The sequence below is a fragment of the Hyperolius riggenbachi genome, chromosome 2 (assembly GCF_040937935.1).
Source record: "Hyperolius riggenbachi isolate aHypRig1 chromosome 2, aHypRig1.pri, whole genome shotgun sequence".
Classification (NCBI taxonomy): domain Eukaryota; kingdom Metazoa; phylum Chordata; class Amphibia; order Anura; family Hyperoliidae; genus Hyperolius; species Hyperolius riggenbachi.
The window spans coordinates 94184214-94209367 of record NC_090647.1 but is presented as its reverse complement, the minus strand read 5'-3'; the positions used below and the strand labels follow the sequence as shown (position 1 = coordinate 94209367).

The 25154-nt window shown below is 43.5% G+C and overlaps 1 protein-coding gene across 4 annotated transcripts in view; it reads left to right on the top strand.

The window, feature by feature from the left end:
- Window positions 1–25154, top strand: part of DCLK1 (doublecortin like kinase 1) — a 450773-nt gene that overhangs the window by 322008 nt on the left and 103611 nt on the right. For all 4 annotated transcript variants that reach the window (XM_068267071.1, XM_068267072.1, XM_068267074.1 and 1 more), the window contains 3 exons: window positions 12606–12690; window positions 13832–13940; window positions 24414–24471. In XM_068267071.1, the coding sequence (XP_068123172.1) occupies window positions 12606–12690; window positions 13832–13940; window positions 24414–24471 (252 nt within the window). The remainder of the gene's footprint in view (window positions 1–12605; window positions 12691–13831; window positions 13941–24413; window positions 24472–25154) is intronic.

Below are 25154 nucleotides of genomic sequence, written 5' to 3'. Positions count from 1 at the left end.
TTTGTGGGCGAACTGCATCTCTCTGAGGGCAAAACGGTCATTTGGGTGGTAGTCGACCGGTTTAGTAAGATGGCACACTCACTTCATCCCCTTGAACGGACTCCCCTCTGCCCAGGAACTGGCAGAGCTGTTTATCTTTCACATCTTCAGACTGCATGGGATTCCGCAGGATGTGGTGTCTGATAGGGGAGTCCAGTTCACTTCGCGTTTCTGGAAGGCATTTTGTCAGCAATTGGGGATGAGGTTGTCCTTTTCCTCCGGCTAGCACCCACAGACTAATGGTCAGACCGAGAGGGTAAATCAGGCTCTAGAGCAGTTCCTCAGGTGCTATGTGGCCGATGCCCAGACCGATTGGGTCGGATTTTTACCATATGCTGAATTCGCCCACAATAACTTGAGGTCCGCCTCATCAGGGTTCTCCCCATTCCAGGTTGTTACGGGGAGATCACTGAAGTTTTCACCCTTGCCAGTGGTAGCTTCACCTTTCCCTGCTCTAGAAAACTGGTCAGAGACTATGAGAGACATTTGGAATCAGGTGAAACAAAATTTGAGGAAAGCCTTTTTGACTCAAAAGAGGCAAGCCGACAAGAAACGCTCAGTGGAATGGAAGTTCACACCGGGAGATTTGGTGTGGATTTCCACACGGCACTTGTCCCTGAGGCAGCCCTCTGTAAAACTAGGTCCCAAGTTCATAGGGCCCTACCCTATTGCTAAGAAAATAAATAATGTTACCTACAAAGTGTCACTTCCCCCAGTTTCAGGGGTGGTAGGACATTCCATGTGTCGCTTTTGAAGCCTGCAGTGTATGTGGATGCCACTCCTCCCCCCCCCCCCCCCCCTGTGGTGGTCAATGGAGAACCGGAATACAAAATAGAGAAAATTTTGGATTCCCAGCGAGTACGTAGGTCTTTGCAGTATCTGGTCCACTGGCGAGGTTATGGTCCAGAGGAGCGGTCCTGGGTACCACTCTCTCGCATGCATGCTGAAGAGCTCAGGATGGAGTTTCATAGTAGGCACCCTGATAGGCCAGGTGGTGCGTGTTCGGAGCCCACACCTAGAAGGGGGTTACTGTAATATCCGAGGCAGCTGCGGCGAACAGCACCGCCGCCGCAGCTGCCTCCATGCGGCCATCCGTCCGTTCGGCGTGCAGGACGCCGAGGACGGAACGTTCTCCCATGCAGGGGGCCGACATAGCGTGCGGGCGCGCGCATAGACGAGAACTTTATGCGGCGAGGAAGCCCGTCAGCTGACCTGCTGGTCGGCTGACGTCAGAGGAGACCCACTGCGCCCAGGATTGGCTACTGGTGAGGTACTGCTTACACCAGCTCCTCTGGTGAAACAGTTTTGCTAAGCTTTTGTACAGCTTCAACTACCTGCTCTAGTAGGGCATGTGTCATTAAGTTATTGTATCTCCTTGGCTGCTGTTCAATCTGGGTCACCCGCCCCACGGGTGTCCTCGAGCCTGCAGTGGTGTCTGAATCACCCGCTCCCCGGGAGATTCAGCCTCTTCGTTATTGTACTCTCCAGCCTGCTGGAACGTGTATGCTAGTGCACGGTTAGTGCCTCCCCAGCTCCTCTGGCGAGGTCTGACCAAACTATTGTCTCACACTTCGCCCTAGTGCCGAATGGCCATAAATACACATTACAGCAGTACTAATTAGTAGCAAGGAAATTTAACAAATAAGAAATAAAAAATGTGCTAAAATAAATTAGCCTGGAGCACTTGCAAGCCTCTAAATAAATTGGGTGCTAAAGGGTTAAAGAGGTGTGTTTTTAAAGTAAAGGTTAAAAGCTCCAAGATTCAGTGAGCTCCACAAGAGTGGTGAAGCCTGTGAGAAAACTTGGATACAAAAGCATGAGGTGACCAAGGGAGTGGATGGAGACGTATGTTCAATTTCAAACTTTATCATGCAAGGTCATTATGGCCATTATCATAATCTAAGCCATGTAGATTAAAAAAATATTGTAGTCTAGAAGAAGATTGTCCTGAGGACATGGAAACATGACATTAATCTTGTGACCAGTATGTCCGCTAAGCAAATCTCACTCAGGAAAATCAATACGTTGGTCCATGGTGTAATATGTGCTTTTCCTATTTCACTAAATGTGAGCTGTGGCAAAGAAGCAGCCATATTGTCGAAGATACCGGATTGCAAATGAGTTTGCCTTCCACTGCAATAAATACAGATAAAAGTGGCTGTTGGTGTTTCTTCAGCTCGTTATGGTGAAAGATTAGGCAGCAGATGCTCGGCTGTTCACATAAACACAGCTAGAGCAACCAGCACTGAAGTCACAACACAGCAGACCTTTACTTGGAAGCATGGCAGCTGACGTGTGCCCTGATGGAAAGAGCTGGACACCCGCTAGCATAAGACTCATACAATAACTGTTATGTGCCTAAAGTAAATAATGTACCTGTGAATTCCACTCTGTCGAGGAAAAAAGAAATTTGTTATCTGAAGCAGACTAAACGTGATGTGACACAGCAATTTAATGTGTTTACAGAGACCAGCTACTCCTCCGCTAAAAGGTAATGTATTAATGCAAAAATAATTATGTTGACATTCTGCAGCACATACGACTTTGACCTATATTGCAATGAAGCAGTGACTTTAAAGATCAAATGTTCTTTAAATGCCCTTTGGAAAATATCTAGGGTATCTTTTTTTCTAATTGGGTCTAATGCGAAATGCTGTATACTGAACCATTCCGTTGCCAGATGCTGCTATGCAAATTTACTGATCAGTTTCTTCCTTAAAGCGGACCAAACTCTTGCACAGCACACAATGAAAATTCTTTATTCCACACCTAGTTGCTGAAGAAATGCACTGCTCTGTTTTTGTTTAGCCAGATCAAAGTGTCTAATTAGTTCTTATCAGGAAATGTGAATAGACTGCAGGCACTCTGCTAAGGCAGATATAACCACACATTGAACACTGAAGCTTAATTCTTTCAGTGCTCCCAGTGAAAGTGAGACCAATTTAAAACTTGGTTCTTTTTTTTAGGATTGCAATAAGTTGTAATGAAGAACATTTTTTGTTCTTAAAGGATATGATTCTGTGGGTAATATTTTAGAGCAGAGATGAAGTTCTGAGTTTAATTCCACTTTAAAGGGTCAGTCCACTTACAAGCAATCATAAGGGGGGGGGGGGGGGTTGTAGATCCTGAAGACAATGGCATCAATTCACTAAGCTTATCTCCTGTCTTTAACAATGTTTTTAGAGTTATCACCATGGTGATAAGGCATGTAGTATTCAGGTACCATTGTACCTCAGGCAAACCTAAAGTTAACTCTTCTGTCTTTAAGTTAAGGTAAGATCTTTAATGTTAACTCTTTAATCCTTAAAATAACTATAATACATACCGTATATTCCGGCGTATAAGACGACTTTTTAACCCCTGAAAATATTCTGCAAAGTGGGGGGTCGTCTTATACGCCGGGTGTCTGTTGCGGGGTGTCAGTATTTGTTCCAGGCAGAGCTTTAAATTACGTGCAGCCAGCAGCCTTGGCGGTCCTCTCGTGTCCTGGGTCCCCCTATTTCCTCCACTGTCCCCCTGCATCATCCATGCCTGTGTCCCGTGTTTGAAAAATCTGTATCCATTGAAAGCTGCAAACCGGAAAGCATCTTGCGAGCAGCCGCTCGCGTGGGTAACAGGGCAGCTTCCTGGTTCCGGGTCACCTGACTGGTGACTACGCACGCATCACCAGTCAGGTGACCCAGAACCAGGAAGCTGCCCTGTTACCCACGCGAGCTGCTGCTCGCAAGATGCTTTCCGGTTTGCAGCTTTCAATGGATACGGATTTTTCAAACACGGGACACAGGCATGGATGATGCAGGGGGACAGTGGAGGAAATAGGGGGACCCAGGACACGAGAGGACCGCCAAGGCTGCTGGAGGACATAGTGGGACCCAGAGAAAGGACCTTTCCACCAAAACTGCTGTACCCGGTATGTAATTTAAAGCTCTGCCTGGCACAAATACTGACACCCAGTTCTATCAAAAGCACAGCCCAATCTCTTTTCCCTCCCCTGGGTGACTTGTTATCCCAGTGCTATGTTCTTTACCATTTTGAGGATGGAGGAGCAATGTTTTGCAGAGGGGTAGTCTAATACGGCGAGTATATCTCAAACTCTATATTTTTACTGGAAAAGTTGGGGGTCGTCTTATACGCCCAGTCGTCTTATACGCCGGAATATACAGTAATTCTAAAGTTAAAGGCAGGCTGTTAATTAACTGCATGTGAAAAGAACTACAGAGGAGGTAACTTAAGGAATGAAGAGATAAGATAACTCTGTCACAGTGAAAACTTATCTCTACACCTTAACCACTTGCCGACCGCTTACTTCATATTGGCGGCGGCAAAGTGGCAGCCCCAGGACCACGTAACGCAGATTGGCGTCAGGTCCTGGGGCACTCTCTGGCCGGGGATCGCGCGCTGGGATGCGCGCGCATCCACCGGCAATAGGCTCCGCCCACCCGTGACGTCAACCCGCCGGCCAATCGGAAGCGCCGGCGGGTTGTTAACCCGACGATCCCCGGATAGGAAGCGTATAATACGCTTTGTAATGTTTACAAAGTGTATTATACAGGCTACCTCCTGCCCTGGTGGTCCCAGTGTCCGAGGGACCACCAGGGCAGGCTGCAGCCACCCTAGTCTGCACCCAAACACACTGATCTGCCCCCCCCTGCCCCCTGATCGCCCACAGTACCCCTCAGACCCCCCCCTGCCCACCCCCCAGACCACCATTTGCACACAATCACCCCCCTAATCACCCATCAATCACTCCCTGTCACTATCTGTCAACGCTATTTTTTTTTTTAGTCCCTAAACTGCCCCCTGCTCCCTCCTGATCACCCCCCCACCCCTCAGATTCTCCCCAGACCCCCCCAGACCCTCCCCCCCCCTGTGTACTGTATGCATCTATCCCCCCTGATCACCTGTCAATCACCCGTCAATCACCCATCAATCACCCGTCAATCACCCGTCAATCACCCCCTGTCACTGCCACCCATCAATCAGCCCCTAACCTGCCCCTTGCGGGCAATCTGATCACCCACCCACACCAATAGATCGCCCGCAGATCCGACATCAGATCACCTCCCAAATCCATCGTTTACATCTATTCTCTCCTCTAAACACCCACTAATTACCCATCAATCACCCATCAATCACCCCCTATCACCACCTGTCACTGTTACCTATCAGATTAGACCCTTGCGGGCACCCAATCGCCCGCCCACACGCTCAGATTGCCCTCAACCCCCCCCCTTATCGATTCGCCAGTGCATTATTTACATCCGTTCTTCCCTGTAATAACCCACTGATCACCTGTCAATCACCCCCTGTCACTGCCACCCATCAATCACCCCCTGTCACTGCCACCCATCAATCAGCCCCTAACCTGCCCCTTGCGGGCAATCTGATCACCCACCCACACCAATAAATCGCCCGCAGATCCGACATCAGATCACCTCCCAAATCCATCGTTTACATCTATTCTCTCCTCTAAACACCCACTAATTACCCATCAATCACCCATCAATCACCCCCTATCACCACCTGTCACTGTTACCCATCAGATTAGACCCTTGCGGGCACCCAATCGCCCGCCCACACGCTCAGATTGCCCTCAAACCCCCCCCCCTTATCGATTCGCCAGTGCATTATTTACATCCGTTCTTCCCTGTAATAACCCACTGATCACCTGTCAATCACCCCCTGTCACTGCCACCCATCAATCACCCCCTGTCACTGCCACCCATCAATCAGCCCCTAACCTGCCCCTTGCGGGCAATCTGATCACCCACCCACACCAATAGATCGCCCGCAGATCCGACATCAGATCACCTCCCAAGCGCAGTGTTTACATCTATTCTCTCCTCTAAACACCCACTAATTACCCATCAATCACCCCCTATCACCACCTGTCACTGTTACCCATCAGATTAGACCCTAATCTGCCCCTTGCGGGCACCCAATCACCCGCCCACACCTCAGAACGTCCTCAGACCCCAGCCCTGATCACCTCGCTAGTGCATTGCTTGCATCTATTTCCCCCCTCTAATCACACCTTGAGACACCCATAAATCACCTCCTGTCACCCCCTAGCACACCTACCCATCAGATCAGGCCCTAATTTGCCCCGTGTGGGCTCCTGATCACTCGGCCAAACCCTCAGATCCCCCTCAGACCCCCTTCCGATCACCTCCCCAGTGCATTGATTGCATCTATTTTCCCCTCTAACCGCCCCCTGAGACACCCATCAATCACCTCCTGTCACCCCCCTAGCACTCCTATCCATCAGATCAGGCCCAATTCATCCTGTCATCTAAGAGGCCACCCTGCTTATGACCGTTTCCACAAAATTTGCCCCCTCATAGACCACCTGTCATCAAAATTTGCAGATGCTTATACCCCTGAACAGTCATTTTGAGAAATTTGGTTTCCAGACTACTCACAGTTTTGGGCCCGTAAAATGCCAGGGCAGTATAGGAACCCCACAAGTGACCCCATTTTAGAAAGAAGACACCCCAAGGTATTCTGTTAGGTGTATGATGAGTTCATAGAAGATTTTATTTTTTGTCAAAAGTTAGCGGAAATTGGATTTTTATTGTTTTTTTCACAAAGTGTCATTTTTCACTAACTTGTGACAAAAAATAAAATCTTCTATGAACTCACCATACCCCTAACGGAATACCTTGGGGTGTCGTCTTTCTAAAATGGGGTCACTTGTGGGGTTCCTATACTGCCCTGGCATTTTAGGGGCCCTAAACCGTAGGGAGTAGTCTAGAAAACAAATGCCTCAAAATGACCTGTGAATAGGACGTTGGGCCCCTTAGCGCACCTAGGCTGCAAAAAAGTGTCACACATGTAGTATCACCATACTCAGGAGAAGTAGTATAATGTGTTTTGTGGTGTATTTTTACACATACCCATGCTGGGTGGGAGAAATCTCTCTGTAAATGGACAATTGTGTGTAAAAAAAATCAAAAATGTGTCATTTACAGAGATATTTCTCCCACCCAGCATGGTTATATGTAAAAATACACCACAAAACACATTATACTACTTCTTCTGAGTACGGCGATACCACATGTGTGACACTTTTTTGCAGCCTAACTGTGCTAAGGGGCCCAAAGTCCAATGAGTACCTTTAGGATTTCACAGGTCATTTTGAGACATTTGGGTTCAAGACTACTCCTCACGGTTTAGGGCCCCTAAAATGCCAGGGCAGTATTGGAACCCCACAAATGACCCCATTCTAGAAAGAAGACACCCCAAGGTATTCCGTTAGGAGTATGGTGAGTTCATAGAAGATTTTATTTTTTGTCACAAGTTAGCGGAAATTGATATGTATTGTTTTTTTTTTCACAAAGTGTCATTTTCCGCTAACTTGTGACAAAAAAAAAAATCTTCTATGAACTCACCATACCCCTAACGGAATACCTTGGGGTGTCTTCTTTCTAAAATGGGGTCACTTGTGGGGTTCCTATACTGCCCTGGCATTTTAGGGGCCCTAAACCGTGAGGAGTAGTCTAGAATCCAAATGCCTCAAAATGACCTGTGAATAGGACGTTAGGCCCCTTAGCGCACCTAGGTTGCAAAAAAGTGTCACACATGTGGTATCGCCGTACTCAGAAGAAGTAGTATAATGTGTTTTGAGGTGTATTTTTATACATACCCATGCTGGGTGGGAGAAATCTCTCTGTAAATGGACAATTGTGTGTAAAAAAAATCAAATAATTGTCATTTACAGAGATATTTCTCCCACCTAGCATCTGTATGTGTAAAAATACACCCCAAAACACATTATACTACTTATCCTGAGTACGGCGGTACCACATGTGTGGCACTTTTTTGCACCCTAAGTGCGCTAAGGGGCCCAAAGTCCAATGAGTACCTTTAGGATTTCACAGGTCATTTTGCGACATTTGGTTTCAAGACTACTCCTCGCGGTTTAGGGCCCCTAAAATGCCAGGGCAGTATAGGAACCCCACAAATGACCCCATTTTAGAAAGAAGACACCCCAAGGTATTCCGTTAGGAGTATGGTGAGTTCATAGAAGATTTTATTTTTGTCACAAGTTAGCAGAAAATGACACTTTGTGAAAAAAAACAATTCAAATCAATTTCCGCTAACTTGTGACAAAAAAAAAAAATCTTCTATGAACTCACCATCCTCCTAATGGAATACCTTGGGGTGTCTTCTTTCTAAAATGGGGTAATTTGTGGGATTCCTATACTGTCCTGGCATTTTAGGGGCCCTAAACCGTGAGGAGCAGTCTTGAAACGAAATTTCTCAAAATGACCTGTGAAATCCTAAAGGTACTCATTGGACTTTGGGCCCCTTAGCGCAGTTAGGGTGCAAAAAAGTGCCACACATGTGGTATCGCCGTACTCAGGAGAAGTAGTATAATGTGTTTTGGGGTGTATTTTTCCACATACCCATGCTGAGTGGGAGAAATATCTTTATAAATTGACAATTGTGTGTAAAAAAAATAAAACAATTGTCATTTACGGAGATATTTCTCCCACCCAGCATGGGTATGTGTAAAAATACACCCCAAAACACATTATACTACTTCTCCTGAGTACGGCAATACCACATGTGTGGCACTTTTTTGCAGCCTAACTGCGCTAAGGGGCCCAAAGTCCAATGAGCATCTTTAGGCTTTACAGGGGTGCTTACAATTAGGCACCCCCCAAAATGCCAGGACAGTGAACACACCCCACAAATGACCCCATTTTGGAAAGTAGACACTTCAAGGTATTCAGAGAGTAGCATAGTGAGTCCGTGGCAGATTTCATTTTTTTTTGTCGCAAGTTAGAAGAAATGGAAACTTTTTTTTTTTTTTTGTTACAAAGTGTCATTTTCCGCTAACTTGTGACAAAAAATAAAATCTTCTATGAACTCACCATGCCTCTCACTGAATACTTTGGGATGTCTTCTTTCCAAAATGGGGTCATTTGGGGGGGATTTGTACTATCCTGGAATTTTAGCCCCTCATGAAACCTGACAGGTGCGCAGAAAAGTCAGAGATGCTTGAAAATGGGAAAATTCACTTTTGGCACCATAGTTTGTAAACGCTATAACTTTTACCCAATCCAATAAATATACACTGAATGTTTTTTTTTTTATCAAAGACATGTAGCAGAATAACTTTTGCGCTCAAATGTATAGGAAATTTTACTTTATTTGAAAAATGTCAGCACAGAAAGTTAAAAAAGTCATTTTTTTGACAAAATTCATGTCTTTTTTGATGAATATAATAAAAAGTAAAACTCGCAGCAGCAATCAAATAGCACCGAAAGAAAGCTGTATTAGTGACAAGAAAAGGAGGTAAAATTCATTTAGGTGGTAGGTTGTATGACTGAGCAATAAACCGTGAAAGCTGCAGTGGTCCGAATGGAAAAAAAGGCTCTGGTCCTTAAGGGGTTTTATGACTGCAGTCCTTAAGTGGTTAATAAGGCAACATCCATTTGTGGTGGTAAGTTTTCTCTTGCCTTATTATGACCAGCATGATCTTAGTGAATTTAGGCCCTTCTCTTTTGTTTAGTGTATGGGATTCCTGCTGTACGATTGCTGCATTTTATGCATGGTACACACAATGCAATTTCCTGTCAGATTCACAGTTGAATCAATAATTTCCAACAGGTCCAATATGATTTCGGATCGTTTTTCTGATCTATTTTGTATAGAAGTAAAACCAATCAGAACAACGATCGGAAATAAGATTGGATCAGCCTGAAATTATCGTTTCGACCATCAGTCGAAACAAAATTGCATTGTGTGTACAAGGTACTAGTTTTCGGTACTTCCATGGAATCCCATTCCCCCGCTTTCTATTTATTTATTTACTCACTGTATATTAGAGAATGCAACAAAATCAAAAGCAATGCCCTAGGGTTAATGGCCATGCCCAGAATCATCCAAAGATTGCTGAGAATAGAGGAAGAAACAGGAAAATATTTTTGAATGAGGTCCCAAGACATGTAAGAAGCAATTAGATACTCAGCATTAAGGTGACCTTACACGATTCAATTTTTTTGTTTTTTTTTGTTCAACAAGAGAAATCTGAATTCTCAGTTTTTCCACTTCATCGAATACTCAAAAAAATTGAATCAATATATCATAGATTTACAATAATTTTTCTGAAAATATCAAACAAGTGGTCAAATAGAAATATTAATCTTTATACTTTTCTATCTGATTTTTCCAACACATCCAATCAGATTTTTATCGAAAAAATGGAATGAAGGTTTGTTTTTCTCGATCCCCCCCAAAAAAAGGATTCTTTTCGATTCCATCTCTATTTAATCCTTTTGGTTGAATAAATAAATTATTGGCTACTGATTGAGATGAAGTAAATCTTGGGTTAAAGTTCCCCTTTTAATTCCAGCTGTCAATTGCCATCTAAAAATATGACTGATTGGCAGCTACAAAACAGACAAAAAAACTTTTTGTTTCAAATAAAGTCATCTTTATTTGAAAATAGTTGCTATTTGTCTTCATTTTCAATTATTTTATATAAAAAATCCACAAACAATCACGACTGAAGCTTAGCCTTGAAGTAAGAGAAATTTCATGTTGCGCAAATCCTTATCATCTTACTAAATTAAAAGAAATTTAATGAGCTAACATGAAAGGAATGGGATTAATAGGTACCCTTGAGCTGTAACACATTATCACTGTCATTATCATTATTTTCCATACTGATTCATTTAATTTACCGGTACTTATTTTTTACTAGAGATGTGTAAAATATTAAGATTATTATTAGGGGTGACAGACAGCACAATACATGTAATGAGCAATAAGATACACAATGCCAGATTATACACTGCAGAAGTAGTCCCAATAATACAAGTTAGGGTACCCATACACTGGGTCGAATTCCCGCCGATATACAGCAGATTCGATCACTGTGATCGAATCTGCTGTGAAAACGTTAAAGGATACCCGAACTGACATGTGACATGATGAGATAGACATGTGTATGTACAGTGCCTAGCACACAAATAACTATGCTGTGTTCCTTTTTTTCTTTCTCTTCCTGAAAGAGTTAAATATCAGGTATGTAAGTGGCTGACTCAGTCCTGACTCAGACAGGAAGTGACTACAGTGTGACCCTCACTGATAAGATTTTCCCCTTTTTATCTCTTTCTTGCTCTCAGAAGCCATTTTCTGCTAGGAAAGTGTTTTATTGTTGGAATTTCTTATCAGTGAGGGTCACACTGTCGATGTGGTGGCACCTCTATGTATGGCCACCTTTATTCTGTGGGTAAAGTGCACAATCAAGTATGATACACAAGGAGGCAGGGCCCTGCCAAAGGCTTATAATCTAAAGGGAGGGGTTGGTAAAATGACTATTACAGGGTACACTTACAGCGAGTCACTGAAAAGCTTTTTAGCACTAAATACATTTCATTGTAGGGAAACAAGAAAAGTAGACTATGCATTAGGCTCTTCTAGTGATGAAAGTTCTTTTGTTGTCTTGGAATTAGCATGATTAAGGCCAACTCTTGCCATTTTTGTTGTTGTTACAACTGCAATGCTAGGATATTGTCACAAGCTAAGCTGTTACAACACCACAACAGTGAATATTGTGACTCTGCTTGCCCTATAGCCACTCATGCAAAGGCAGAATAGACTCCTTAATATGCTTTGAGCCCGATCCAATTCACCTTTTCTAGTTTTCTCCTTGGAGATAATTTGTCATCTTCTGTTTAAAATATCTTTTCAGCATTTTTCAATTAATAATTACCAAAAAGTAGGTGAAAAATCTCTGTTAAAATTATTTTGAGTATTGCTTACTTGCTTTCTTGGCTTCAAAGGCATTTATTTGATAAGATGTGAAAATATTACTGGGAGAAAACTCAGGAAACAAAGTTAATTGGATCGTGAACTTGGTGTAAAAAATGTCATATTTTTTTGGACTGTAAGATGCTCCAGACTATAAGATGCACTTATGTTTAAAGGGGAAAAATCAGGGAAAAAGATGCTAAACCTGGTGCATCTATAGTGAAGGGATGTCTTATGGACCCTTACCCCAAACTAAGCTACTCTGTCTAAGCTACACTGACCAGCTACACTACAATAGCCTCTTCTGCACCCGCCAGCTGCCGTCAGCTACACTACACTACAGACTACACTACACTAACCCCTGCTGCACCCACCAGCTAAGCTACACTGCTGTACACTACACTACACTACACTGCGCTACACTAATCCCTGCTGTCCTACCAGCTACAGACTGCACTGCACTGCCACTTCTCACCTGATTATGCTGCTGTGCTCCTCTCCCCCTGGCTTCAGCCGCTGTATGCCCAATCCTTTTCTCCTGTTTGCAGCTGCTGATATACACTGCAGCCTTCTGCCTGGGTAGTTAATGATGTTTTGAACTGTAACACATTCCAGGTACCGTTCATTGGCTATTCTCTTCTAGCTGCTGGTTTCTACACTTTATGACAATTGTTTCTAACGATTTCAAGTGTTCCTTGTTGATTGCATTGTTTACATGGGAAATGGGCATAGAATGTGTTCCTCCAGTTATTTAAAATAAATCCCTAAAAATAACCAGTCTACTATTTGCATGTTCCCAGGGCTCCCAGCACAGCGGTTCCTCTACCTCATTAGCATCCACCAAAGTCTGCAGTTCCATGGACGAGAGCGACCTGCTAGCAGAAGGTAAATATAACATGCAGAGCTTTACAATGTTTCTCATTCTCCACACAGTTTAAATGTACAGCTTGTTTTTTTTTTCCATAAGGGAACATTGTTTATGGTCAGATATATTTATTCCAATGTATTCAGTATATTTTACAGTTCTTTCTTTGTATCACCAAAGAGTTCTCCTTGATGATGGCCAGTGGGTAGCAACTGTGTTACCATTCTCTGCAAAGCAAATACTGACGTAGCTATTTGTATGGCGTTGGTTGCAGTCCAGTACATCGCATTGCTGTTGTGCCGGTGTGAACACACCATTGCAATACCATTGCCTTGCATTAGCAATGTGGTTATGTTGTCTGACGCAATGCACCGCAACACCCCAGAATGAACATAGCCCAATACCTCTTCTTTGTAGATTCTTTAACCTGGCATTCAATTTCCCCAGGATTTCTGTGCAAAAAGTGATTAAATTAATTTTCATAACCTTTTCTTTTTCCTGTAACTTGCCAAAATGTGTCAAGCAAGGGTCTAGTATACAGTGCAGGAGAGAATTGACGTGTATACACATCAACATCAATACTGTTCACAGCATGTTTTGTATTGACGTGCATTACCACCAGGTAGCTTAAAAATGTACATAATTATCAGAAAGTTTCACATGTCATTTAAGCCTAGTACACACTTTTAATTATGATTGGCCAATCACTGACCAATTTTACCACTGTAGTATAAAGATCAATAGGTATTGAATACTAAGAGCAACATGGAGGTGGTAAAATTGGTCATTGGTTGGCCAATCATTATTGAAAGTGTCTACTAGGCTTTACAATAAAGGGGTCTTTCCCCTTTAGTCGTTGGTCATTTTTGGTTTTCTGAACCTGGAAAAACAATCTTTGTAACCATAGCATTAGTACAACACTGATAAAGAAGACTTCTCAGAAATCAGTTTTTTCGACTTATGCCATTGGCTCACTGCTTTCCCTAGAAGTCTGCATATAATGAAGACTAGAATTTCAGATAACCTCAGCATTACCTTTTTATAGGATTTCATTTCTAATTTCATAGTACAAATACAAGTTCTGTTTATGATGCAGCACAGTCTCGGGGAGGCATTTGTTTCTGTGGCATGTTTGGACCCATTTTTAATTTTATTTTGCAGATATAATGGATGAAGGATTCCAGGTACCAGTGTCTATAGCAGAAAGGTACAAAGTCGGAAGGACAATAGGAGATGGAAACTTTGCCATTGTTAAAGAATGTGTAGAAAGGTAAGTGGAATTACTAACACTTGTCTTCTAAGTAATACCTAAATAGGAAAGTCTGATGGTACTGCTGCAGGTGTGTTTTTAAAGGATACCCGAGGTGACCTGTGACATGATGAGATATACATGTGTATACATGTGTATGTGCAGTGCCTAGCACACAAATAACTATGCTGTGTTCCTTTTTTTCTTTCTCTTCCTGAAAGAGTTAAACATCAGGTATGGAAGTGGCAGTTCCTGTCTGAGTCAGGACTGAGTCAGACTACAGTGTGACCCTCACTGATAAAAAATTACAACTAGATTTTAGCTCTGGCATACTTTAATGAATGTGTCATTGAGCAAATACAATAAAACAGTAAAAACTTAAAAAGTAGATTTAAATAAAAAATAAAACTGTGGAATATCTTAAAAAGTCATTTTTAGGAGGATAGATACAATTGTTTATTTCATTAGTTTATTTTTACCTCGGGTGTCCCTTAACATTTTTAGTAATAGATTCTACAGTTACAGTATTTAGGTACATTACTATTCTAGATTCTGCAGTTATACACAGTAGGGGTTCGATTCACTAACGTGTGATAACTGGTATCACAGTAGTTATCACGCGAGCTGCCGCAGGCAAAGGTTTGCGCAAACAGCGTTACTTCGCGTGATAAACGAAGGTTTGCGTGCGATCACGTGCGCTTTTCACGCACACAAACCTGCACTTATCACGTGAAGTAACGCTGTGCAAACCTTTGCGCCCGGCAGCTCGTGTGATAACTGCTGTGATAGTTATCACACTTTAGTGAATTGAGCCCCTGGTGCAGAGTTTACATTCTATTAATACGTTATGCCGTTATATAGGTGCACTGCTTACATTAATATTAATAGATTCCACAGTTCCAGGGGCGTAGCAATAGAGGTCGCAGCGGTCGCATGCGCCACTGGGCCCGGCTCCTGAAGAGGCGGGGGAGGGGCCCGGGGGGGCCCATGTCTTTTTATAGTGCGACCAGGACTGAGTGCGGCCCGTGCGCCGTGCACGCTATTGGGAAGGGGGGAGCCGCAGCTGCGGGGAGAGCAGCCCGACCTCTCCCTCCCTTCCTCTCCCCGGGCCCCCCCCTTCAGATGCAGAGTGACGCGCACGGAAGCGCTGTAGGCTGAAACTCACCTCCGTCCCTGCGTTCCAAGCGCCGCTGATCTCCTCTCGCTGTATAGATGTTGTTACACACTGCTTCCGGCTAAACAGGAAGCAGTGTGTAACAACATCTATACAGAGCGGGAGGAGAGGAGACCAGCGCCGCAGGGACGGAGGTAAGTTCTGCCTACAGCGCTTCCATGCGCCGCGCACTCTGCATTTGAAAGGGGGGGGGGCCCGGGGAGAGGAAGGGAGGGAGAGGTCGGGCTGCTCTCCCCGCAGCTGCGGCTCCCCCCTTCATTATGGGGGGGGGGCCTACCTACCTACCTAATCCTGGGGGCAGCTACCTACCTATCCTGGGGGAGCAGCTACCTAATCTAACCTATCTTGGGGGGCAGCTACCTAATCTATCCTGGGGGGCAGCTACCTACCTAACCTATCCTGGGGGGGCAGCTACCTACCTAACCTGTCCTGGGGGGGCAGCTACCTACCTAACCTATCCTGGGGGGGGCAGCTACCTACCTAACCTATCCTGGGGGGCAGCTACCCACCTAACCTATCTGGGGGGGGGGGGGGGCAGCTACCTAATCTAACCTATCCTGGGCGGCAGCTACCTAATCTAACCTATCCTGGGGGGCAGCTATCTAATCTATAATGGGGGGCAGCTACCTACTCTAACCTATCCTGGGGGGCAGCTACCTACTCTAACCTATCCTGGGGGCAGCTACCTAATCTAACCTATCCTGGGGGCAGCTACCTAATCTAACCTATCCTGGGGGAAAGCTACCTAATCTATCCTGGGGGGCAGCTACCTAACCTATACTGGGGGGCACCTACCTCATCTAACCTATACTGGGGGGCAGCTACCTCATCTAACCTATACTGGGGGGCACCTACCTATCTAACCTGGGGGCACTTACTTGTCTAACCTGTATTCGGGGCACCTAGCTAGCCTATACAGGTGGCAACTATACTGGCTACCTATATTGGAGGCACCTACCTAACTAACCTATACTGGGGGCACCTACCTATCTAACCTATGCTGGGGACAACTATTCTGGCTACCTATATTAGAGGCACCCACCTAGCTAACCTGTACTGGGGGCACCTATCTATCTAACCTATACCGGCGGCGCCTGCCTATCTAACCTATACTGGGGGCAACTATACTGGCTACTTATGCTGGAGGCACCTACCTGGCTAACCTATACCGGGGGTAACTATACTGGCTTACCTATGCCTGGCTACCTATACTGGGGGGACCTATAGCTGGCTATAGGGATTTGGATATGTGTGTGCGTCGGGTGTTGCCGGGGGAGGGGGGCTGTTGTTGCCGTGGGGGGGGGCCCACATCCAGATTCCACATCGGGGCCCAGAGGTTTGTAGCTACGCCACTGCACAGTTCTATAGGTGTGGTGCTTACATTACTATTAATAGATTCTGCAGTTATATAGGTTTGGTGTTTACATAACTATTAATAGTCTATACAGTTATATAGCTAGTGTTTAGATTACTATTAAAAGATTTTTCTGGTGTCACATATTCTTATTTTTAGTTGAAAGGATTCCATTTTTTTTACTCTGAAGTGTGCATAGCTGCCACATCAGTGTGACGTCAAACCTGGCTTATTAACTACTTCCCTACCTATGCCATGCTTTTCTACGCCCCTGAGAATGTCATCTCTGGCTCAGGGGCATAGATATGCATCTCTCTGTGTTTGCCACGGTGCGTGCGATCGCACTCGCACCAGTTGTAAAGAAAAATCACATAAGGTTGTAACCATAACCCCTGTCTAATGGCCAATAATTCTATATCTCTGATCAATAACCATAAAAGTTCAATCGGATCAATTGTTTTATAACCCAACCATTGTGATTATCATAGTCCAAAATTTACTCCAGAGATTATATAATCAAGATTATATAGGGCTGCGTAAACCATACTTTCCAGCATATAATATACCGCACCATAAACTGTAGTGTAGAAAATAGAGCGATCTCACCCAATTCGAGTTTGTAAATCAGTTGAGGCCCAATCCATGAGACTCCAGGTATAAAGCTGAAGTTCATACAGTATGGGGAGAAAGAAACTGCTCTGCGTAGTTAGCCTTCAAAAGTTCGTAATAAGATTCCTAGACAGTGCACATGCTGTGTCCTTTTAATAGCGGCTGACGCCGGTATCCACTCCGGTCTCTGGCAGGGTAAGCCGCTGACTAAAATTAAAACAGTCCTTGTAATAAATGTCACATGGAAAAAGAGGCTATATAAGCCAACCGGTTTCACAGAGCACGCCGGCTTTCTGATAATGGTAACTATATATTGCTAAGGTGTCTAAATTTTTAGCAATAATATTCGCCACTAATCCAAACAAAATTGAAGGAACATTTTCCATTTTCCAAATTTCCATTTGACTTCCTGTCAAAAGGGCAATTCCCTGTGATAAAGACTGTATAAAGCCTTATGGAACATGTACAAGACCACATTCACAGCAGGTTGATCTTGTGATGGTGTCTGTTGCTACACTGTTGACAGCGGAATGTAATAGGTGATGGTGCCTGTTGCTACACTGTTGACAGCGGAATGTAATGGGTGACAGTGCATATTGCTACACTGCTGACAGTGGAATGTAATGGGTGATGTTGCCTGTTGCTACACTGCTGACAGTGGAATGTAATAGGTGACGGTGCCTGTTGCTACACTGCTGACAGTGGAATTTAATGGGTGACAGTGCCTGTTGCTACACTGCTGACAGTGGAATGTAATAGGTGACGGTGCCTGTTGCTACACTGCTGACAGTGGAATGTAATGGGTGACGGTGCCTGTTGCTACACTGCTGACAGTGGAATGTAATAGGTGACAGTGCCTGTTGCTACGCTGCTGACAGTGGAATTTAATGGGTGACAGTGCATGTTGCTACACTGCTGACAGTGGAATGTAATAGGTGACGGTGCCTGTTGCTACACTGCTGACAGTGGAATGTGATGCGTGACAGTGCCTGTTGCTACACTGCTGACAGTGGAATGTAATGGGTCACGGTGCCTGTTGCTACACTGCTGACAGTGGAATGTAATGGGTGACAGTGCCTGTTGCTACACTGCTGACAGTGGAATGTGATGTGTGACAGTGCCTGTTGCTACACTGCTGACAGTGGAATGTGATGTGTGACAGTGCATGTTGCTACACTGCTGACAGTGGAATGTAATGGGTGATGGTGCCTGTTGCTACACTGCTAACAGTGGAATGTAATGGGTGATGGTGCCTGTTGCTACACTGCTGACAGTGGAATGTAATGGGTGATGGTGCCTGTTGCTACACTGCTGACAGTTGAAATATAATAATGGGTACATGGGAATCTCTGCCACTGTTGTAGTTTACTGAGGTACATTTAAAGTTGTGAGAGGATCACTGCTATCCCTGAGGCACCTGAAGAAACCCTTTAGGAGTCTATGTGCATGATGAACATTCTTAACAGAGGAGACAGCCAGGAGCTGTATTTCATCTGAACGGGTTCATAATCATAACAGTCTGTGTTGAGAAATGAATGTATAATTTCATCACAGATAGGAGATCCCCACAGGAGTGGAGTAGTGAGCCGTGTTTGTCCCCCAGGAAACGAGGGAACAAATATGAACTGAAATGAACTCTCAGCGTTTACATTACACAGCGGGACAGGCAGTCCTGATGCGATGGCCCCATTTCACCTGCAGTAAATAGCAAAACACCAGATGGAAATGTAGATTTCTTGTTCCGCTAATTGTTTTGTGCAAAGAAAAAAAGGGTGACATGGAGAGTCAACACAAACTAGATTTCAGGTCTGCATAATAAATATAAATCTGTTTATATCATATGCATTTTATGGTCAGGAAATGTGCAGCATGCAGAAATAATGGAGGAATAGCAAGGCGTAACTAGAGGGGAGAAGCCCTGCAATCGCAGGGGGGCCCAGAGCTGTGGGGTACCCCACCTACTAACCTATCCATCCATCGATACAGGGGACCATCCTTCACATCAGGTGTTTTTGTGACTACACTTATTCTGGGTGTGAAAGATCATGGTGGTCAGCCTTGTGTGATGACTCTTGTAAGATGGGCCCAAGGTTATAAAAGGCACCTAAAGGAAAGGGGTGGGGCCCCCATGAATTGTAGGAGCACCCATGTTAGCAGTAGCACAGTGGAGGCATATAGGTCTGAAGCGGCCACCAACAAGCCCCTCTGCCGAGAATCGAGCGTATGTACAGCGGCTCCTGATGCCTCGGCCAACCATCCACCAAGAGGATCGAGTTGGGTGATCGCTGGCCGGGAGCATTGCCACTTGTCACATGGCTTCCGCTTTGAGTTGTCTGCATGAAAACACATCATTCTGATTATTTGGAAGCTAAAAAAATGGTATAGTTACTGCTTACAGTTAGTTTTGGAAATTGATAGCTGGCTGAAATTGAAAGATGATTTTCAGTAATATAAACATCAATTATCTTTAATTTTAAAAAAAACATTTGTGCAGCCCTCATACATGTACTGTATATATAAAAAAAATTTTTGTGAGAGTAGATTTTTGTTAATTAAGGCCACCAGCAGGATAGCAGAAACACATATATTTATAAAACTTATGTCATCATACACCATTTTAAAATGTGAAATGATTGTATTTACATAAAATGTGGTAGATTTTTTTCCCAATTTTTTGAGCCACAGACTGACACTTTAATGGGTTCACGATTACTTTGACAGTCCAAAATTTCAATTTGTAGTATATTGTTATATTTGAAATATCAGGGTAATATTGTAATGCGTTTCATTGACACAGTAATATTACCGGCGGTTAATGCATAAACCCCATCATTTAGGGAGCAGAGTTGTCTGTACACTCAGATAGGCACACGGTATAACTAGTTAGAACTCTTTACTGAAGAAAAACATGCAGATATAAAACATACACCACCATCTGGAAATGCAGATTACTTAGAACAGAGGGGAACACACAGTGAATACAGGAAATCGCAATACCATAGAGATCATTGTAGCACTTTGCATACACTGTGATATCTTGTGGTTGTATTACTATACTGCAGTTTAGGGAATAATCCTGTTGATACTTCCAGCAATCATTCATGATAAAAAGAGGAAATGAGGCTGATTATGGAAAGTTTTGACCTCTCAGTAGAAAATGAATGGTCTCTTGTGTACGTAATAAATAGCAGAAGGTCCGACATATGGATCAGTATGGGAGAGGCTGACTTTAATGTTAGCCTAGTAATTACTGGTGCTGCATGATATTAATGAGTCATAACAATAATCATGCAGACTAGAATGATGTATGGCGGCCTGAAGCCCTAGCATTTGTCTATATGGTGTTGACATTATTGTTGGATGCTGAATATATAGAAATAGGGAGCAGCTGGGTGATAGAGATCATCTATGAACTCGGGTTTGGAATCCGAAGCACATCCATTTCTAGGCACAGCTGGAAAAGATCTGTAGAAAAGTAATCAGAGAATATATTGTAGAAAATGACCAGTGTAGGTTCAGCCCATCAATCACTCATAGTCATTTATTAAAACTTAAATCTCAGCTTTAGGTTAACAAGTTATGCCGTACATCAAACCTTGTTGAGTTGCAGTCTATATTCAGGGTTCTAAAAACGTACTTCCTCTACTTCATAACTCCTTGGAAAGTGATCCTCCCCCGAGGCTGAACATCTGCACCAGAGAGCCTTTCATGCTGGGACCAGGGCAGGTGGTACATATATACATGGGGTTTCCATGTCAGTCCTGATAGCTTGTAGCTGCTTATGTTGCACCCCTGAATGGCTTTACCTCATATTTAACCCTGACTTTGAAATAAAGACAAAGCATTAGGACTAACAATAATCATTGCCCCTAAACTGTGCCTAATTCTAAATGTCTCTTCTAATGCCCTGCCCTGACACCCATGCCTCACCCTAAGCACCTCTGTGCCTTGCCTAACCCTCAACACAACCACTCTCCCTGCAGACTAACCCTAAGGCTTGGTTCCCACCAAAGCCAGATCTCCATTAGCCCGTGGGAGTTGCCAGTGTAGTGTCCACTCAGATGGTCCAGTTGGGGTTGGGAACAGATGCCTATCCACCATAGGCTTCTATGGGAAATGCATCCGCAGTCTGGAAATTATCGTGCAGGATCCAATTTTGCATTCCACTACTGCAGTGCATCCAACATTAGGCTCTGTTGACTGTCTTTCTCATGCAACAAATTTGGAAGAAAATTGTCCGTTTTGCACTATAGCAACAACGGTGCCTAACTCACCCATGCCTAACACTTGTCCTCTGGATGCGGATGCCGAATCTTAACTAAACTATTCTCCTCATGCCTAATCCTAACTCCCATCCGACCGATGCCTAACATTAACTATTCTCTTGATTGTTAATCTTAACCAATCCATCCTCTCCATGCCTAACCCTCACCCTATGCCCACATTGCCTAACACTAACTGTCCTCTTGATGCCTAATCTTATCCAAACTGTCCTTCTCAGGCCTAATGTTAAAGAGACTCTGTAACGAAATTTTCAGCCTTATTTCTTCTGTCCCATAGGTTCCTATACCTGGTCTAATGTGGTCTGTCTTACTGCAGCCTTTTCTAGTTGCACAGTCACTGTAATATCTCTGTTATATAATCTAATCTTCTTTCCTTTGCCGGCTTTGTCGGCTCAGGCAGGAATGTGCTGCTCTACTGTGATAGGGAGAAGCTATGCACACACCCTCCACGCCCCCTGCAGGCTCTGTATGCTGCGTCTATGACTCACAGACAGAGCTTCTCTGAGCCTGTCACATTCTGGTTAGCAGCCATGTTTTTTGTTTGTAAACACGGCCTAAAACTGGCAATTACAAGCCAGGATCGGAGCAGGGAGTGGCAGAAACAGCAAAGAGGGGCCCAGGACAACATAATGAATAGAATGGTATGCTTTTTGTTGTTAGAATTTTAGAGTACAGATTCTCTTCAAACCCCACCACATGCCTAACACTAACCACACTGTGGATGTTACACCAAACCATTCTTCTCAGTCTTAATACTAAACCTTCCTATGCCACCCTTGTTTTAACCTTAAATCTCCTCATAACCACTTCCTCTAAACCCTTATGCTAAATCTACCATCATTATTACCCTCACCTATAAAACTCAGTAAAGCCACAAAATACTCACCTAAGCCAGAAGTCCCACATTGTTGCTGTGAAGTAACAGATAAGTAAACTGTGCTGAGATTAAAGCAGAGAAGTGCACAGACTGCACAGAGGTGCTCTTGCTTGCTATAACTGAATTGCTGTTGTTTATCCCCTGCTTATTGCCTGAAGAAGTGGGCTGTGCCCGCGAAACGCGTTGCATCTTTGGGGTATTTTCAATAAATGTGTATATCTATATATTTACAGTGCTTGGTGTCTGCTTTAAACGGAGGCGAGTCCACCACTTCCTCCCAGCAATTTTTTAAAAAATTTTATGTACTTTTATCCTTCTGGCGCCTCTGTTCACCTACCAATATATTTGAGTCCACCCCAGGTGGAGGGGTGATCTACCCCCTTTCTTCCTATCTACAGAGAGCGACTTCTTAATCCTGAGTGAGGACAGGTCTAATCTCCTCACCTGCCTAATGAGTGGTTACCTAGATGGTAACCCGTGTTTGTGAGTATTACCATCTCACTGTTTCATTTATCCAATCAATTTTGACATACTACACCATATTGGGCTCTCGATTTCTCTTCAACTTTTGCGCTTGAGGTAAATGTGCACCAGAATCCCCTTTCCAAAAACAAATGATTCACAGGACAGGGTCGTATGGTCACCCCCAGCCCTTTACAAATTTGCACTTTGCAACCTCTGACTTATTATTTCACCCATAATCTAATCAACAGAAATTAAAACAACCTTACGAGTACTACCTAGTTTTGTACTATTTGGTTTAGTACAAAGCAGCTGGTCCCGTGATCAATTAAAGGTCCTTGCATCTTTTACAATTGAGAACTTCCACCATATGGGATTATCAGCCGAGTTACCTCCCAAATTCGATTGGATGTTCAGTTGATTTATGGGAAGTGAAGATTTCAGACAGATATGATAAAAGTAATGAAGTCTGTTTAATCGTTCAAATCAAAGTGACATTTGACCACTTTATACCCTCTACAAAGACCCGTCTCCTGTTTAAGAACATTGTTGATAACTTATGTTTTATCTGAGTTCAGCAGACAGAAAAATATTAAAACTTTCAAAGAAGAGCACATTCATAGTCTTACTTCTGTGATCCTTGCAGTAGAAATAGCACAAGTTTTAACTTTTGCCCTCTCAGTCCAGTTGTTATGCTGAAGTTTCAAATAGTCCATACACAGCTCATACCGGATATTTCTACCTTAAGATCTTTAATGTTACAAATTAACATTATTATACTGTACAACCTCAATTCATTTCACCACCTTAAAGAGGAGCTGTTAGGTATAAGGTCTCAGAGAAAATAAACACATAGATCAGTAGCTAAAGATTGGCTGTACTTACATTACATATGCATTTCACTGTCCACGTTTGTACTTCACATAATTTTTATATAGTATTTGCAGAGAATGATGCTCCTGACAGCTCATGGCAGGTTCCATGTTTGTCTGTCTCCTATGAAGCCAAATGTGTCGTCATGTCCTGCCTGCTTCCTGATGATTCCACTCTCACAAACGCTGGTAATGAATAACACTACTGTGCAGTGAATATTAATTAGCCATGTGGCTAGGAACAATAGCGGACTCCTGCAGTGTACTCTGCCCGAGATTTATTAGTGCTGTGAGCTAGACTGTTACATGCTGTTGAAACTTGAGCCTCACTAGCAGCCAGGGGAGGGCCCCAGAATGCTTTGCAGTATCTGTTATTCGGCTTGCGTCCTCCTTAGGAGCCTGGGAATACGGAGCCTTGCTGTCAGCAAACATCTAAAGTAAGAGAGATTTTTAACTGCAGTATTGCCTTTTTGGCTTCCTTCTAAACTGTTTAACACAGGAGAATAGAGGTTTAAATTAGCTTTTGCAGCCTGACAGTTACTCTTTAAGGTAGGCAGTGAAAAGGCTGTGGAACTCTCACAACTGCTTGCTGCTGTCAGGCAACTGCTGCTGCTGCCTATTAACTGCTCCCTGAGCGTACAGTTCAGCCACCTGTGGAAAAGGGCCTTAACTCTTAGAAACTAGTACGACCACATGACCCTTTCTGGCACCTCTCCAGGGCTTGGAAGAGGGAACTATTACACAGAGCAGAATGAGCTTGGTGCAAGCAAGTTAGATTGAGGCTCCACTCTGGTCTCATTGAGAGGATATTTAGGCTTATTTTCAGTATTCATATTTACTGTTTGTATTGTTTTATTTTATAGGTCAACTGGCAGAGAGTATGCACTGAAAATCATCAACAAAAGCAAATGCCGAGGCAAAGTAAGATTTTTTTTTTTTTACACAAAATACATTGATAACTTTTTATTTTCATGAAACATTTCCAGAGTAAAGACACTGTGCTTCTCAGAAGAAGAATCAGAAAAAAATGTTAGCATATCACGCATACTTATCAGATATGAAACATAGAACAAACCCTGAATTCAAGTAAATCACATTCAAAAATCCCTCTGTGCTGAATCTCTATAATAAAACTTAACGTTTATTGATGTATAAAAATTATCTGGCTGATAATATCTATAAACTTGCAAATATTGCTGGACCCACTCTGTCAGTAATGTATATGGATAGCTATGCTGCCATCCCAGGTCCTATCGCAATATAGATAATAGTTAAATTACACAACCCCCACCAAACAACCCGACATGTTTCACTTCTAGATGAAGCTTTTTCAAGGGAAAGTGCTTAAAAAGTGCTCATAGTGATAAGGTGCAAAGATAACATTCTTAAAAACAAGTATCAAGATATAGCCTATCGGCTCATAACATAGTAGCAGCCAAACGAAATGGCAGATTGCTTCACCTTTTATACTTCCCTATGGGGTGGAGCTCAATACCCCTCCCCTAATTCCCCATCCCCAGTCACTCCCACCACAAGGGCCAGTTCCCCATTGGTGCCCTTTCAAGTCCATCACTTGGGCCACCAATGGTATCAAAGAAGTATAT